The 16,613-nt window shown below is 40.0% G+C and overlaps 1 protein-coding gene across 1 annotated transcript in view; it reads left to right on the forward strand.

The window, feature by feature from the left end:
• Nucleotides 1-16,613, forward strand: part of LOC122236225 (ankyrin repeat domain-containing protein 26-like) — a gene marked incomplete at its 3' end in the record, with an annotated part of 86,158 nt that overhangs the window by 7,931 nt on the left and 61,614 nt on the right. The window contains exons 4-7 of the mRNA XM_042977115.1: nucleotides 3,589-3,695; nucleotides 7,623-7,693; nucleotides 15,973-16,009; nucleotides 16,532-16,585. Coding sequence (XP_042833049.1) covers nucleotides 3,589-3,695; nucleotides 7,623-7,693; nucleotides 15,973-16,009; nucleotides 16,532-16,585 — 269 coding nt within the window. The remainder of the gene's footprint in view (nucleotides 1-3,588; nucleotides 3,696-7,622; nucleotides 7,694-15,972; nucleotides 16,010-16,531; nucleotides 16,586-16,613) is intronic.

Consider the following 16,613-nt stretch of genomic DNA (forward strand, 5'->3'; position numbering starts at 1 on the left):
TCATCATCTCACGGTTCACAAGTTCTAGCCCCGTGTTGGGCTCTGTGCTGACAGCTTAGAGCCTGGAACCTGCTTCATATTCTGTAGTCTCCCTCTCTTTTTGCCCCTCCCCTGCTCGTGCTCTTTCTCTCTCTTTCACAAATAAGTGGACATTTAAAAAAGAAAAAAAAAAGCTAACTACTGAAGGGAGGGGTACCCGGGTTGTTCGGTTGATTAAACATCCGACTTCCACTCAGGTTGTGATCTCATGGTTTGTGAGTTTGAGCCCCACATTGGGCTCTGCACTGATGGTGCAGAGACACATGAGTCTCTCTCCCTGCCCCTCCCCCACTCACTCACACTTGCTCTCTCTCTCTCTCTCTCTCTCTCTCTCTCATATTCATAGCCATTTGGTTATTACAAGCAGTGTTTTCATGACTGCAATAGGAGAAAATCTTGAATCTTTTTTATTAGTTGAAGTTATGTGACAGACTGTCTTATGATGTCTGTTAAGTTCATATAGCCGTGGCATAATCCAAATGGTAGTTTTAAACATGGAAATGTAGTTAGTGACAATAGAGTTGGGAATTGTTTTAATAATTTAGTTTCAGCATAGTTGTGAACTAATTTGTCTATTTAACAGTCTGGGAGAATTAAACACAGATAGATTGCAGTTTTAATAAGCGTTGGAAAAAATCTTAAAGTGGGTGTTACGAGTCTTTTTGTTGTGATTCTTTTAGACAGAGAGAGTGTGAGTGGGGGAGAGGGGCAGAGGGAGAGAGGGAGAACCTCAAGCAGGCTCCAAGCTCAGTGCCAAGCCTGATGCAGGACTCAGGCCCACAATCCTGGGATCATGACCTGACCTGAAGTCAAGCGTCAGATGCTCAATTGACTAAGCCACCCAGGCTCCCCTCTTATGAGTCTGAATAGCAATTTTTATTACATGTTGGGGCCTAAGTGTTTGGTAAAACGTGATACTGATACTTCAGGAAACATTTACAGACAAATATTTACTTTATGCATAACCAAAATACCCGTGGGCTATTGACTAAATTTGGCCCCTGGATGTGTTTAGTTTCCTCCATAAATTGAGTCAACGTTACAAATTATGGCACTCATGCAGAAATCTGGATTTCAGACTTTTCTTATAGAATTATACCTGGTACTTTGAGCCCATACTACTGTTTGGTATGCATTCCAGTGGCTGCCTTTTTATATGAGGCGTGTGTGTCTCCAGTTTGCTACTGTCCCCACTTAGGTTCTTCACTTACTCGAGTCACCTACTTTGCCTCCATAAGCATTGCGTTTGCAATTACTGTTTTATGATCTATCTATCTATATACATATACATATACACACACATATACATATATATACGTATATACATACATATACATATATATGTACACATATATATGTATATATCTAAGCTACCAGGCGCCTGAGCTACCCAGGCGCCTCTGTTTTATGGTCTATTTTGATAAAGATTTCAAGGTTTTCAAGGCAATCCATTTTGATTTCTAATATATATTTTGTATTTTATGTTAATGTCTTCGGAATAGGATTGAATTTTCCAAGTTAGACTTTCTAAGTTGTTTTTGTATTGTATTTATTTTTTTAATGTTTATTGATTTTTGAAGGAGAGAGAGCACGTGCATGAGTGGGGGAGGGGCAGAGAGAAAGGGAGACACAGAATCCCAAGCAGGCTCCAGGCTGAGCTGTCAGCATAGAGCCCAATGCAGGTCTTGAACTCACAAACCATGACATCATGACCTGAGCCAAAGTCGGCCTTTTAACTGACTGAGCCACCCAGGTGCCCCATAAGTCAGTTTGAAAACAAGACACTTTTTCCTTCTGTGTACTGTAAATCATCGTATTCCTGGGGCGCCTGGGTGGCTCAGTCGGTTGAGCGTCCGACTTCGGCTCAGGTCATGATCTCGTGGTCTGTGAGTTCGAGCCCCGTGTGGGGCTCTGTGCTGACAGCTCAGAGCCTGTAGCCTGCTTTGGATTCTGTGTCTCCCTCTCTCTCTGCCCCTTGCCCGCTCATGCTCTGTCTCTCTCTCTCTCTGTCAAAAATAAATAAACATTAACAGAAACAAAATTTGAATAATCGTATTCCTATTGGAATATTTTCAAACCGTATTACATTAATCATGGTTACAGTTGAATAGGTTATGCCTATTGCAGGCAATATTCTCTTTCTCCTCATCATTGTTCCCTAAAAATGCAAATAATGTAGTCACTTTCATTATGCTAAAAATGATCTGTAGAAACCAGTGTTTGAATTTTTATTGATAAGCCATTATATTTTTATTTCCGATTTATATGTTGCCTAAAATATAAAGTAAGTAGCTATTCCAGTGGAAACTGGAATACCGCTAGGATACAAACAGTTTTTTTTTAGAAGTAGATATGCGTTAGGGTCCCAGGATTATTATAATTGAGAATAAAATTTCATATTGAGCTTCCTAACAGTTAAGATAAAACTTTAGCATTTTATAATAGGAGAAAGCCCAGGGGCTATTTAATGTTAAGGAATCAAAGTTCATTTGAAGCTTATCTCTTGGAGTTCTGAGCCCATCTCCTTAGTGACCCATTTGGAGCAGGAATGCCTTACGTTGACATCTCGGATGTCAGTGGATCCTGATACCGCTGACAGAAGACAAGCAAGTTTGTATAACTTGGGGAAAAGCTTCACCTTTATCGGAAAGCTCTCCAAACTATATCCCTGAAACTCTGATTCCTCAAATGTGAATGTTTGCCACAAAAAGGATTGTCAAATGGGGATTGGGCAGATTTAAATGGATTTCTGTAATGCCAGACATATAATGCAGTTTTATAATATTTCTCAAACATAGGTGATCATGAAATCTTTCCATTGGGACATAGTACTTACCTTCTGGCAAAGTATGTATTCTTTGGAAGATAATTTAAGAAACACAACTCCAAAGATCATCATTTAGGTTATTAGTTCAGTACAAGTACTTAAAGCATTTACCGCTGTGTTTTGGAGTTTGGAGATATAGAGATAAGAAATAGCCCCTGCTCTCAAGAAGCTCTTGGTTTAGACAGGGAACAATAACTACAGTATACCATCATAAGTACTGTGATAGAAGCAACGATCTTGGAACCAGTCAGTGTTTGAAGTGAGTTTGGGAGAATGACTGCATATAATCTGTTGAAGAAGGTGGAGGAGGGCTATTTTATTAAAAACAATTTTTAATGTGTATTTCTTTTTGAGAGAGAGAGAGAGAGAGAGAGAGAGAGAGAGAGGGCGGGGGGGGGGAGACACAGAATCTGGAACATGCTACAGGCTGTGCGTGGTCAGCATAGAGCACAATGCAGGGATCAAACTCACAAACCCTGAGATCATGACCTGAGCTGCAGTTGGTCACCTAACCAACTGAGCCACCCAGGTGCCCCAGTGGAGGAGGGCTATTTTAAAGAGGAGCAGCAGCAGGTGAAAGCACAGGGGTGGGAAGGAAGAGGCCATTTTTTATTTACTTTTTGTATTATATGTTTAAGTTTAGAGGATCTTTTGTATGTTTTAAAATTCCGTATGGAAAGGTGTAATTTTGTAAATTCTAAATTGTTTTTGCTCTTTTACAGGATAACTTCACACCACTTCTAGTTGCTGTAAATGAAAACAAACAGCAAATAGTGGAAGTTTTAGTAGAAAAGGCAGCAAATATACATGCAGAGGATAAATCAAAAAGGTGCAGTAGTTTTCTTTTAAACCTTAGGATGGTTCTAGAGTGGTAATAATTACTCAAGTCAGGAAGATTAACTTCAGAAGAAGAAGATTAATTTATAATTATATAGTGAAAACTGTCAACACATCACCAGTTAGACAGAAAGCAATTATTCTGACTGGGCCACATGAAGAACAGGGTATAGCAGAATTCATATTCCTTGATGATGTTGACTCGTGTCATTTGCAGTGTTTATTTTTAAGCAGGTTCCATGCTCGGCCTGGAGTCCAACGCTGGGCCTGAACTCATGACTCTGAGATCAAGACCCGAGCTGAGGTCAGGAGTCTGATGCTCAACCAACTGAGTCCCCCAGTTGCTCCTGCAGTGGGTTTTTCTGTTTGTGTGTTTGTTTTTTCTGCCACATGATTTTGTGTTAACTAAAGGGATTTCATATTAGTTTTATAAAGGGTGGACTCTCAGCTCTTAACTTACTTTATGACACAATATTGGCCTTCTTAACCCTTTTATGGTATTGTTTTAAACTTCTACTTCATAGAGGCACCTGGGTGGCTCAGTTAGGTAAACATCCAACTTTGGCTCAGGTGATCATCTCATGGTTCGTGGGTTGAACCCCACATCAGGCTCTGTGCTGACAGTGCAGAGCCTGCTTCAGATTCTCAATCTCTCTCTCTGTCTCTCTGTCTCTCTATCTCTCTCTCTGTCTCTGCCCCTTGCCCACATTCTCGCGTGCACTCTCTCTCTTTCTCAAAATAAAGCGTAAATAAACTTAAAACAAAAAGAACTTCTACTTCATATAGATTTTTCCTTCAAAGATGTATATTGGGGTGCCTGGGTGGCTCAGTTGGTTAAGTCTATGACTTTGGCTGTGGTCATGGTGTCATGGTTCGTGGGTTCGAGCCCCACGTCGGGCTCTGAGCTGACGGCTCGGAGCCTGGAGCTGCTTTGGATTCTGTGTATCCCTCTCTCTCTCTCCCTCTCCCTTGCTTGAGCTCTGTCTCTCAAAAGCAAATAAATGTTTGAAAAAAGATGCGTATTAAATATAAATAGGAGTTGTTTTGTCTTTTGGATGACGCTTTTCTTTAAATTGCTTTTTTTTTCTTTTTTGAGGAATACTGATGTCGTTAGGTGATCTCTAAGTGATGATTAATTGCTATTACCAGGTCTCATCAGGTTTTACCCTTTTTCATGTCCAGTATATGTATTTTTGATTTTATTTTTAATTGGTAGGAGTAGAAAGATGAAAGATAACTTTAACTGAATAGACTTTTCCTTTAATGAGGATAAGTTATAGGTGGGTGATAAAGAAGGAAGAGATGTGCTTTAGATTCACACAAGACTAGGTTGATTCATAGCTTTCCTACTGGCTAGGTGTTGTGACCTTGGGAGAGTTACGTATCATCACTAGATATGTTTCCTGATATGAAAAGGATGATGATAATATATCCTTCAAGGGTGGTTGTGCGTAAATAACATTTTATATACATAGCATTTAACTTAGTGCCTACCATACGCTTATCAGCATTGTTAACTATAATTATGCCTATTTTGTTAGCATTCGCATTAAAATATTATCATTTTAAGCCTGCAGATAGTTTCTATACTTACGTGACCTCTAGATGGCTTTGAAGTGCACTGTATCAGATTAAGGAAGACATGGGGAATTCGTTTTTAAAATCTTTACCTGTTCGGATAAGTGACCTCAGCATAGTTTCTTGTTTATCAAAGGACTTTAAATTAGCAGCTCTATAATACATCACCCAAGTGGGACAAGAAGCTTCCTTTTTGTCCCTTCATTTTAGCCTTGGAGATCATTTACAAAGATGAACACTGAAACATGTAAGTGGTCGATTCTGAACAGAGAGGCAAGATATTAACCTGATAAAGTGTATCAAATTAGCTGTTTAAACAACTCTAGATTCCTAAGAGTGGAGTTATCTCTGTTATTTTAGAACAGCCTTCATGCTTGCTGTAAATTATGACTCAACAAATGTAGTCAGGCTTCTTCTTCAGCAAGGTATTGACCCTTTTCCTCAGGATGTATATGGATGGGCTGCAGATGAATATGCTTATGTTAAGGGTTTTAATCTGTAAGTGTTTGTATTAAAATGCTAGTTATTACTAAACTGAGGTTTAAAATAATTTAACTGTTATCTTCGTATGTAACAGATGGGATTTCGTAGTTTGGTCAGGCAGTTTTGGAATGGCAGTCGGCTAGTCCACAACATGAGCCAGAAATCAAGCAAAGCACTAGACTAGTTGGAAGTAGGAATGTGTGCAGGATTCTTTATCTCAGGACTTTTGAGACCTTTAGCCTCCAGGATTATGCATTTCATTTCAAGTATAACCCCTCTGCATGGGGCACAAATAATGTTACATCTCTGTGTTTTCTAACTAGTAACCTGGGTCTTGAAATGTTCAGTTTTGTAGAAGACCCTATACTTTCCTTTGAGGGCTATCTCCTGTACTCTGTCCCTTGAATTTTCCAAGAACCTAAGGAGCACCCTAAGACCAAAGAGACAGTCCTCTTTCACAAGTCATTTGGAGGGGACAAAAGGGCATCTGATCATTCTACAGTTTTGTTTGATTCTGTTTCTGCGGCATTGCTGTTGAAACTGGTGCTGCAGTCTGGTCGTGATTGACCTTTGCTCCCAGGATTCCCTGGCTGATCCAGATTTTTCAGTCTTCATGGTGATCCACACTTAGATTTCAAAGTTACAAAGTTTCTTTTGTTCACTGCACATGCACATATGCTCAGCAGCTATCCCAAAGCACCAGCACCCTGTTGGGGCAGCTGGGCCTCCTGGCTTTTGCCATACACCCCTGTCCCTCCACGCTCAAAGACCTTATGTGGAACCCATACCTTAGCCTAGACTTTCCTTATGAGTTACCCTTTGAGGATCTTGTTTGTCTTTTTTTGTCCAGAAGATGTTGGGAACATTCTAAGCTGTCAGAGAGGTTCAAATGATGCTGCAGGAAGAGATCGGACTTCCCTTTCTCCTTTGTTAGTAGATCTGTACACCTGCCTTTTTTTTTTAAGTAGGCTCCATGCCCAGCGTGGAGTCCACCATGGGGCTCGAACTCACGAGCCTGAGATCAAGACCCAAGCTGAGATCAAGAGTTGGATGCCCAACGGACTGAGCCACCGGGGTCCCCCTGGACCACCGCTTTAAATCCTGTGGAGCATCTTTTCTGAGGTCATGGAAGGTCTCATCTTTCCCTTCCCAGAGTAAAGAGCATCACCTAAGAGGCCATGGCCTGACAGGCCATGTTTTGGGTATAATATCTCATTAAACCTTCTTATCAACCTTGTAAACTAAGGCAGTAATTTCCCTTGTTTTATAGAGGGAGATTTTGAGCCAAAGAGAAGTGGCTTCTCTAAGAACAAATAGCTATAGGTTATAGAGCTAGGACTTCTGAGTTCCAAACACTTTCCATTCTGGCAAGCGAATTCTAATTATTCTCATTACTATTTGATGTGTATTTACTTTTGATAGAGGGAGATGGAGTACGAGCTGGGGTGGGGGGTGGTTGCAGAGAGAGAGGGAGACACAGAATCCAAAGCTGGCTCCAGGCTCTGCGCTATCAGCACAGAGCCCGACGTGGGGCTCAAAGGCATAAACCGTGAGATCGTGACCTGAGCTAAAGTTGGGCGCTTACCTACCCAGGTGCCCCGGGCAAGCTAGTTCTAATTTACTAAGCTAGAATGCCCTCAATTCATGACTGGCTCATCTTCCTGTTTTTTTCTTCTTTAAGTACAGACTTAATGAAAAGCTTCTAGAATGTACAAATTTGAAGTATATGGGGTAATTCAAGTTTTGGTATTTGCTCTGATATTATTTGAAATACTCTAAGAATTTGATGTATTTGGTAAATGTTTTTCATGTCAGCATTAAAATAGTAATATTATTTATCACCCTTTTTTATACATAGCAGTTACGAAATAATTTGCCACCATAAAGAAGAAATCATGCTTAAAAATTCTTTGCAAAATAGCAACCCAGGTAAGACTTTACATAGTGAATTGCTCTTGGTGGTCCTAACATAGGTAAAGTCAGAGTAAGGGTGTTTTGATAATGAAAGAACAATGAAGAAAAGAACACCAATGTGTAAATTGCATGTGTATTTATTTTCTTTCTTAATTTCTTTCTTTAGAGTCTAATGTTCAGAATGATTTAAGAAGTTAACTGTAGGTAATTGAAAATATGAGGCAGTATTATCTGAGAAGAAATTCATTATTTTAGTCATGACCCCTAAAATACCATGTGACATCTTTGTGTAATAAATACGAAAATGCTTTGTTAACTGTGTATTTAATTTTGAGAGAGAGAGAGAGAGAGAGAGAGAGAGACAGAGAGAGACAGAGAGAGAGCAGGAGTGGGGCAGAGGGAGGTAGACAGAGGATCCAAAGCAGGCTCCACCACTGACAGCAGAGAGACCAATGTGCGGCTCGAACTCGTGAGCTGCGAGATCACGACCTGAGCCAAGGTCAGATGCTTCACCAACTGAGCCATCCAGGTGCCCAGAGGAAAAAAGATTTTTAAGTTAGTATGTTTTATGTTTCCTCCATAAACATATTATAACAAATTGCACTTGCTATAAAAATGGATCTTTTATAAAATGTTTACAAATGGATTATATTTAGTAAATATTGTTACCTAGTGATTTGTCTCATTAAAAAATGAACCAGCCCTAAAACTGGGAATTCTACAGTACTTTCCTGGTACCATAAACACATGGCAAATCATAAGAACTGCAAAACTTAGCTAGTGTGCAGCAATGCCAACGAGATTGTTTTTTACAGATAGCTGCCAGTAGTGCCGAAGAAAAGCAATGCCCTGTGGAGAGGCATAGGTTATTTCACATACTGTATCAACAAGGTCTCACCATTATCAACTTCACTCCTCATAAATCAAAACAGAAAGAGAGGGGTGCTTGGGTGGCTGCGCCGGTTAGGTGTCCAACTCTTGATTTCAGCTCAGGTCATCATCATCTCACAGTTGGTGAGTTGGAGTCCTGTGTCAGACTTCTCTGTCGGGCTCTTTGCTGACAGCTCAGAGCCTGTGTGGCATTTTCCCTTTTCCTTCTCTCTCTGCCCCTCCCCTGTACATGCATGCTCTGTCTCTCTCAAAATAAATAAACATTTAAAAACAACAACAACAACAAATCCAGAATGAGATATGTTGACTTCATTAGAACAATGTTTTCTTCTGTTTCTTGGAGAATTGTCATGACACTGTAATTTTGTTAGAATCAGATACTCCGTTGCCATTAGTCAAAATTTTATCTTCATAAGTATTCAAGTAGGGCAACTTGGGCTCCAGGAATTATAATAAAAGCACAAAGATGTTTCACAATCAAACACACACACACACACACACACACACACACACACACACACAAATGCTACTGTTGCTCCCTAGTTGTGGCACCTAGTGCACTGTACAATCTGAAAAGTAGGAAGAAAGCTTTAACTTGGTAGACTGTTACCAAAGACCTTCTGTAAGTCAGTTTTGGAAGTTACAGGAAAGGCAAAGATCGAGCAGACAGCGTTTGGACCACGAAGGTGCTCATAACAGAATAGAGCTGTCCCTGCGGTTTTTGAAACAGAAAAGTTTCTGTGGTTTTTAAAAATAATTTTCAAAGGAATCATTTTTATTCACGTCCATTTGTTAACTTCACAAGTCACTCTTAAGTGCCTTTTAGCTACTAAGTGTTATCCCGTTGTGGAATACAAACATTCAAAAACCAGTCTCTGCACCCGAGGAGTTTGTTGTTATCCCTGTCATTTGTATTATTTACTCTCTTTAGTGCTTACTAGGTGCCAGAGTCTCGTGGAGCTTATAATTACCATTGTTACTTTGTATTGGCATTTGTTCCAGTTACCGTAAGTTCATGGTGAGGAATCAGAGTTTTCAAAGACTGGGTAGAATCTACGGTAAGCATGCAGGGTGAGTAGTTCAGTTTGCCAGGTAGAGAGGCAGAATGACAATGTTTGGCAGGACCAACATTTGTATGTTTGACAATGTTTGTAAAGTGTCACGATTACGTGTTTGGCGGAGTACACAGCAGTGCAGAGGCGAAGGTGTACGAGTGAACTTAGCAGGATTTATGAGCAGTTGGGTTTTGCTGGTAGAAAACGTGTGCTATGGGAATGGTTGGGAATGAGGTGAATACCTAGGTAAGACAAGCTTATGGAAGTTTGTTAGTGCTATAGAAAGGAGTAGATCTTACCCGATGGGCCTTGGGAAGTTTCTTCGGTAGAATGCTTTTAGCGGCAAATAATAGGTGACTTCTAACAGTGACGAAAACAGTAGGAACCAGAAATGTTTTGATGGTTCGGTGATGTCATCAGGATCCCCGTCGTCTCTTGTTCAGTTTTGGAGTTGGTGGTGTTTTTATTTCTCCTTTCCGGGGTGGCTAATTAGCAACTGCTCCAGGTATCATATTCTCACATGGCAACATCCAGTGGGTGGGAAGGACTGCTTTTCTTTAGGTGTTTCTTTTCACTAGGAAGAGTCTTGCAGTAGACTTCCTCTAGCATTTTAAAGACTAGGTTACATCACACACTCACTCCTAAACTGGTCCCTGGGAAATCAGGTACTGTGATTAGCTTAGAATAATCCTTTCTCTTTTTGAAGCCAGGGTGAGGCCACCTTCTTTGTGTATGGAGACAGTAATGTCCAAATAAAGTTGTGATTCTCTAGCAAGAATGAAGAATATGGAATGGCTCTTAGGGAGGGAGGCAGCAGTATTTGATGCAGGGATTTTGGAGAATTTGAAGCAGAAGACTAAGAAGATTAGATTTGAGTTAGGACACTCTGGTTATGGCATAAAATACAGATCACCAAGCCTTTTTCCTAAAGAGCCAGTGAATATTTTAGGTGATGTGGTCTCTCAGCTCTGCCCTTGTAGTGTGAAAGCAGCCGTAGCAATATGTAAGTGAAGACATGGGACTAGGCCCCAATAAAACATCATTTACAGAACCAGATGGCAGGTTGGATTTGGCCTGTGGCTGCAGTTTGCTGAACCCTCATATGGAGGATAGGTTATAGGAAACCACATAAAGAGACTGGGAGGCAAAGGAAGCTCTTGTTTTCTTAGCCTGGTATTAGTCCATTGTGAAACTTTCAGCTGTGTAGATTGAAAACGTCAGGGGGTTCAGTTTATTCCATTAATTTTTTTTTTCTGGGCCTTGTGTCTTTCTCATTTGTTTTGCTGAAAATTTTTTATTCGTTTAAGAAATAACAATAATATTTGGTGGCTTTTTTTTCCCTGTGAAAATCATCAGTTAAGAACTCATGTTTGACTAGGGCAGTAGCAGGGGAAACATAAAGCAGAGACAGAAACAGTACAGTTAATATGAGTTTGTGATTCCTGAATATAAAAAGTTAGGGGGTGAGAGAGAACTCTCAGAAGATTCAGAGGTTTCCAGGTTGTGCGCCAGCATTTAAATTGGACATGAAGAATGAGTAGGACTTTATCAGATGAACAGAGGAGAGCAGCAGGAATGAGGAAGACCAGTAGTTTTCTGTATATGTTGACTTTGATGGAATATCCATGTAGGATATTCTCAGTCATTGGATAATTGAATAATAGGAGTTTCCAGCTGGAGATAGACCTTCAAGATTGGAGGTGCAGATTTGAAATAATCTGCTGAGAATTATTAGGCAGAGTCATAGCTTGGATAAAGATTGAGCTTGTCCATGATGGAGAACATGGAGAATGCGAAGGCCAGTGAACAAACCCTGGGAATACCAATTTAGAGAGAATGGATGGAAGAATGGCAGTTAGTAAAGAAGACTGAGGAGTGCTAGGGAAAAAGTAGGCGAGGAATTAGAGGAAGTGATGTTGAGAAAATTTTTAAAAATTTCAAGCAGGAGTATTTCATCAAATTACTACCAAGAAAGTTGGATTTAACTTTTAAAAGTTCTCTGGTGGTAACCTTTTCAAAAGAACAATTTGTGAGTTGTAAGGCCTTTTATTTACGTGGTTGGTGCTTTCGGTGTCCAAATGTGGAAAAATAACATATCCACCAAGGTCCTATCTAACTTTTTGTAAATGCAACACCTACCCAGGTAGGGTCAAGGGAAAATGGTCTAGCCTGGTGAGTATACTTGCCCAGCGTTTTTCCATAATCGTCAAAACCTAGGAGTCAAGTGTGAGGAAAAGTGTTGTCGTTCTTACATGCTTCTTGTGGGAGTACTTGAGGTTTTCCTCAAGTCTTTGAATGACTCTTCTGGATGAATACTGAGACAAAAATCTGGCAGCAACAGCTGGAAGCCACTGTCAGGCCCTGTCTCTGGAATGGAATCCCGAGACAGCTGTATTTTTAATAGTTTGAAGTTTTGATCAGAAATAGTTTCCAGAGCAGCAGATTGGAGAAACTGACCTCGTGTCAATATGTTATTGCAGAAAACTAATGTCATAACAAGGAGAAAATGTCAGGTGATGCGCTGAACCTACTAGTTCTCAGTAGTTTGGGAATTCTAGTGATGTCAGTAAAAAAGTCAATACGGGATTATTTTTGCTTGTGTCTTTTTTGTTATGTTGGAATACCTGACTGTATTTTGTTAGTGCTGTCTCTCTTTATTTTCTTTTGATTGGCCTTCTTCTGATATCTCTCCTTTTAGTCTGCCTTTCTGAATCTCATCCCTAAAGAAAGCTCTAAGGAAAATTGTCTTGGAATCTACTACTATTAGAATACATTTCCACCATATGCATGTTGAACGTATATGTATGTTTCCTTCTAAGGCATTGGTCTACCTAATCTCAAGGTTGTGTCATCTTTATGAGTTTCTTAGGCAAAACGACTTTCTACCTGTACACACAGTGATAGTGATAGTGTCAGTGATGATGTTCTGTCAGGAGTGAAAGCATTTTCTGGATCGTCAGGTAGAAATTTTTGTAGGGTACAGTTTTAAAGTGAACTGCTTTAATATTTTTTTCAGAAATTGGTAAGCTGTGACTTAACAAGAATACATGCCCAATTGGAATACCAAGTTTTGAACCAATTATATATAAGATAACTCACTTTGCCTTCCCCCAAAAGGGTCCTATTGATCTTTAATTCTCAAATCTGCTGTTTTCAGGGTGGAGTGGATAATTCCCCTGACAATTTGGACACAGTAATTATGACTTTTTGATTATTTTGGCAATAACTGCCTTTAATAGGTGAACTATATTTTTAATTTTCTAAGACATTAAGGAAAAGAAACAAAAAAAATATAATCGGTAGTATGTTTTTATACTGGGTCTGATAGTTCTGTTTTTTCTAGAACGATCCCTGTTACTTCTTTGATTCCTATCTGCCAGAAAAATGAACTAAGTCCTAGTGAGTTGGAGAAAATGAACAGATTTTTCATATTTGAGAGGAACTTGTATATGGTAGAACATAGTGGCAACCACCAGGATTCTCTCTCTTTTGTTTTTCTGAGTAAAATAGGATTGTTGCTTGTTTCACACTTTCTGACATCATGATTTCACCTATTCCTTTGAAACCTTTCTTCAAATGGATATATAGGAATGTAGGAATTTTCTAGGCAAATACCAAGAAAAAGAGATTCCAGGACAGGTATTCTGTGACATAACCTTCTGACTGTAACCACGTGTAAGACATCAACCCAAATAATAAAAATGTCATATAACACAGTTGTGTTAGAGGCACCCCAACGACACCCAGATTTGATTATTCACTAGAAGAGCTCACAGGACTCAGCATATAGTTGTACTCATGCCTGTGGTTTGGTATGGGGACAGGCTAGAAAGGCCAATCAGCACAGAGAAAAGGTGCATGGGGTGAAGTCCAGAGGAGACCAAGCGCAGGCTTCCAGGAATCCTTTCTCTATGGAGTTAGCAGGATGTGCTTAACTCCTCCAGCATGAAATTAGGACAGCACAAGTGAAATGTTGTCTGCCAGTACGAGGCTTACGGATACTCAGTGCCCAAGGTTTTCATCAAACGCTAATCACATAGGCATCTTCTCCTTAGCATGTGCCAAAATTCCAGGTTTCCAGAAGGAAATCAAGTGTACGGCCTTAAGCACATTGATTGTACCAGCACTTAGGCACAGTGAGCCACTCTTGACCAGCTAGGAAATGGTGGGAACCCTCCTTAAGTCCAAGATCCCAGGGAACAACCAAGGGCCAGTCATTCAAGTAGGATGTTCTGAGGGTATCCATCTTTGGCCTGCTGGATGAAACCTGTTCTGCATAGGAATTATAGCCCTGACTTAATATTTGGTGGTGTCTTAAAATTTTATTTTACTAGCAAGTAATATGATGGTTACCATGGTACTGGTTTCAGTTTTATCATCCATATGAAGTAGGTATTTGTACAAAAAAGACTAGGGCCATATTAGGTCATTATAATCTTTTTTGATGGGATTAAGCTTTCCTTATGATTCTTAGATACGATCAACATAATGATTTTTTATTTAAAATTAGAATAAAATCTCTTAATTATATGCAAAACCCAGGTTTGATTCATATAGTACTGAATTCCTGTGTATAGTTATAAGATATTTGATCCTATTCACCAATTGTTTTCTTTCCTAAGTATACAAATAACTTTTGTATTTTTGTATGTTGCCTTATGTATTTTCATATAATTCCATATGGGAGACAGCACCCCTACTGTGTTACTTTCATATCTATCTTAATTTTCAAGGTGACTGTATCATGCGTTAATATATGGTAAGAGTAGCTTCAATGGATACCGTGTTTTGTTGTTGTTGTTGTTGTTGTTGTTGTTGTTGTTGTTTACATTTAATGAGCCTTATTGTTACAGCAGTTTTAAGTTCACAGCAAAATATAATAGAAAGTACAGAGAGTCTCCATATGCCATACCATGCTCCCGTACACGCCTAGCCTCCCCTGTTGTCAACATCTTGCATGACAGTGGTCCATTTTGAGTAGTATCTTTTTCTCAGTTCCTTTGTTTAGTTTTGAGTGAGAGAGCATGCATGCGTGTGAGCAGCAAAGGGGCAGAGGGAGAGAGGAGAAAGAATCCTGTGCTGTCAGCAAAGAGCCTGATGCAGGACTTGATCCCATGAACTGTGAGGTCATGACCTGAGCTCAGATCCAGACTTGGACGCTGAACCAACTGAGCCACCCAGGCACCCTGACAACAGTGGTGCATTTTATACGGACACTAACTCATCATTTTCAGGCAAAGTCTCTAATTTGCATTAGTGTTCAGCCTTGGTGTTATATATTCTATGAGTTTTAACAAATGTGTAATGATGTGAATCCACCTTTGCGGTATCGTGTGAAAGAGCTTCACTGCCTTCAAGGTCCTCTGTGCTGTGCCCCTTTATCCCTACATTCACCCCAACCCTTACCTCCATAGTCTTGCTCTTTCCAGAGTGTCATATAGTAAGAATCATGCAGTGGGCATCTTGAATGTTTAGAAAATTAAAATTCCCCCGTACTTGAATGTAGGCATTCCAGATATTCTTTGCCCTTGGTTTTGTTTTGTTGCTCATCAGGAGAGGATCTGATAATATATGCCTTCCATGAAAAAAAAGCATGATTTCTCTAGATGTGTGTGACCTAATGGGGAGGGTTGAGAAAAAGGACATCATGAACCACTACATAGCATTGGGATCATTGGGATCATCCTCCTCTGCGATGTGCGGTGGGACTAGACAGACTCTCTAGCAATGGAAGGAGACAGTCTCAAGAGGTTAGAACTTTATCAAACTGGAATGCCAAATCCTTCTTCCTTAACTTCCCATTGGAAATAAGGCCAGGGAGAGTCTGTTTGCTATGGTTTGGCCATGCTGCAAAGTACAATAGCTATAGAGCACACTTTGTGAGGGGGTGTTTCATCCTAAAACTGAACAGTCTCTACTGAAGGGCTGGGGAAGTTCTGCCGTGTTAGAGCAAAATAAAGATACTCTCTTTTAACTCCTCTAGTAGTGGAAGTCCAGAAAAACCATGCTAGTTTCAGTTTGACATTGTCAGCTTAGGATAATCATTCTCCTAATGATACCATTTTCCTTCAGTGTCATAGAGTCGGTCAGTGATGGTCATTGTAAACATCAGTCCACCTGTAAGTGCCAAATTCCGATAAAACCCATTCTTGCTTTTGGTCAATATAGAGGAGAAAGTCAGATTTCTTAGTGCTTTAAGCCTACCAATGGTATAATTACCATTCAGTGTAGTGTGGTTTCCAGGTGTGGTCCCAAAGGAAGACTTTTGAACAAATCATTAGCCATACACTTGTAATTTCCTATATTTTTCGATTGTTGATTAAACATGTATTTTGCTTTTTTCTTTAGGAGCAGATAAGAATGCTGAGGAAGACTCTATCACCAGGTAGGATTTTTATGGATTTGTAATCATGGCATTTATTGGGGCACCTGGGTGGCTCAGTCAGTTAAGGGTGTGACTCTTGATTTCAACTCAGGTTTGTGAGTTCAAGCCCCACATCGGGATTTGCGCTGACAGCCTCCTCGTGGTATCTTTCCCTCTTTCTGTGTGCACTCACTCTCAAAGTATAAAGGAATGAAATGAAAGGAAACGGAAAATGAAAGGAAAGGAAAGGAAATGAATGAACTGAAAATTATGTGTTTCCTAAGGGAACGCAGACAACAAAAGCAGTTTTGAGTCTTCTACCCTTGACTGGACATTATATCATATGCATAACATCTGTTAAGTTATATAGTCATTGCATAGCTTTGCAAAGTAGCTGTGTTATTGTAGCCTACTTTTAATTACTCTGGCAACTGTGGTTCAGGGAGGTTGATTACTCGCCCCATGATTCCATAGTTAATGAGTAGCTGAGGGGGTTTGGCCATCAGCCTGTGTAGCTTCCACATCCATTCTCTGGTTCCTCAGCAGCACTGAGATGAAGACACAGATCGCAGGACAGATCAACTCAGAATGTCAAAGGTAATGATGTCGGAACTCTAATTTGGGG

This window comes from Panthera tigris (assembly GCF_018350195.1).
Source record: "Panthera tigris isolate Pti1 chromosome D3 unlocalized genomic scaffold, P.tigris_Pti1_mat1.1 chrD3_random_Un_scaffold_51, whole genome shotgun sequence".
In the NCBI taxonomy this organism is placed as follows: domain Eukaryota; kingdom Metazoa; phylum Chordata; class Mammalia; order Carnivora; family Felidae; genus Panthera; species Panthera tigris.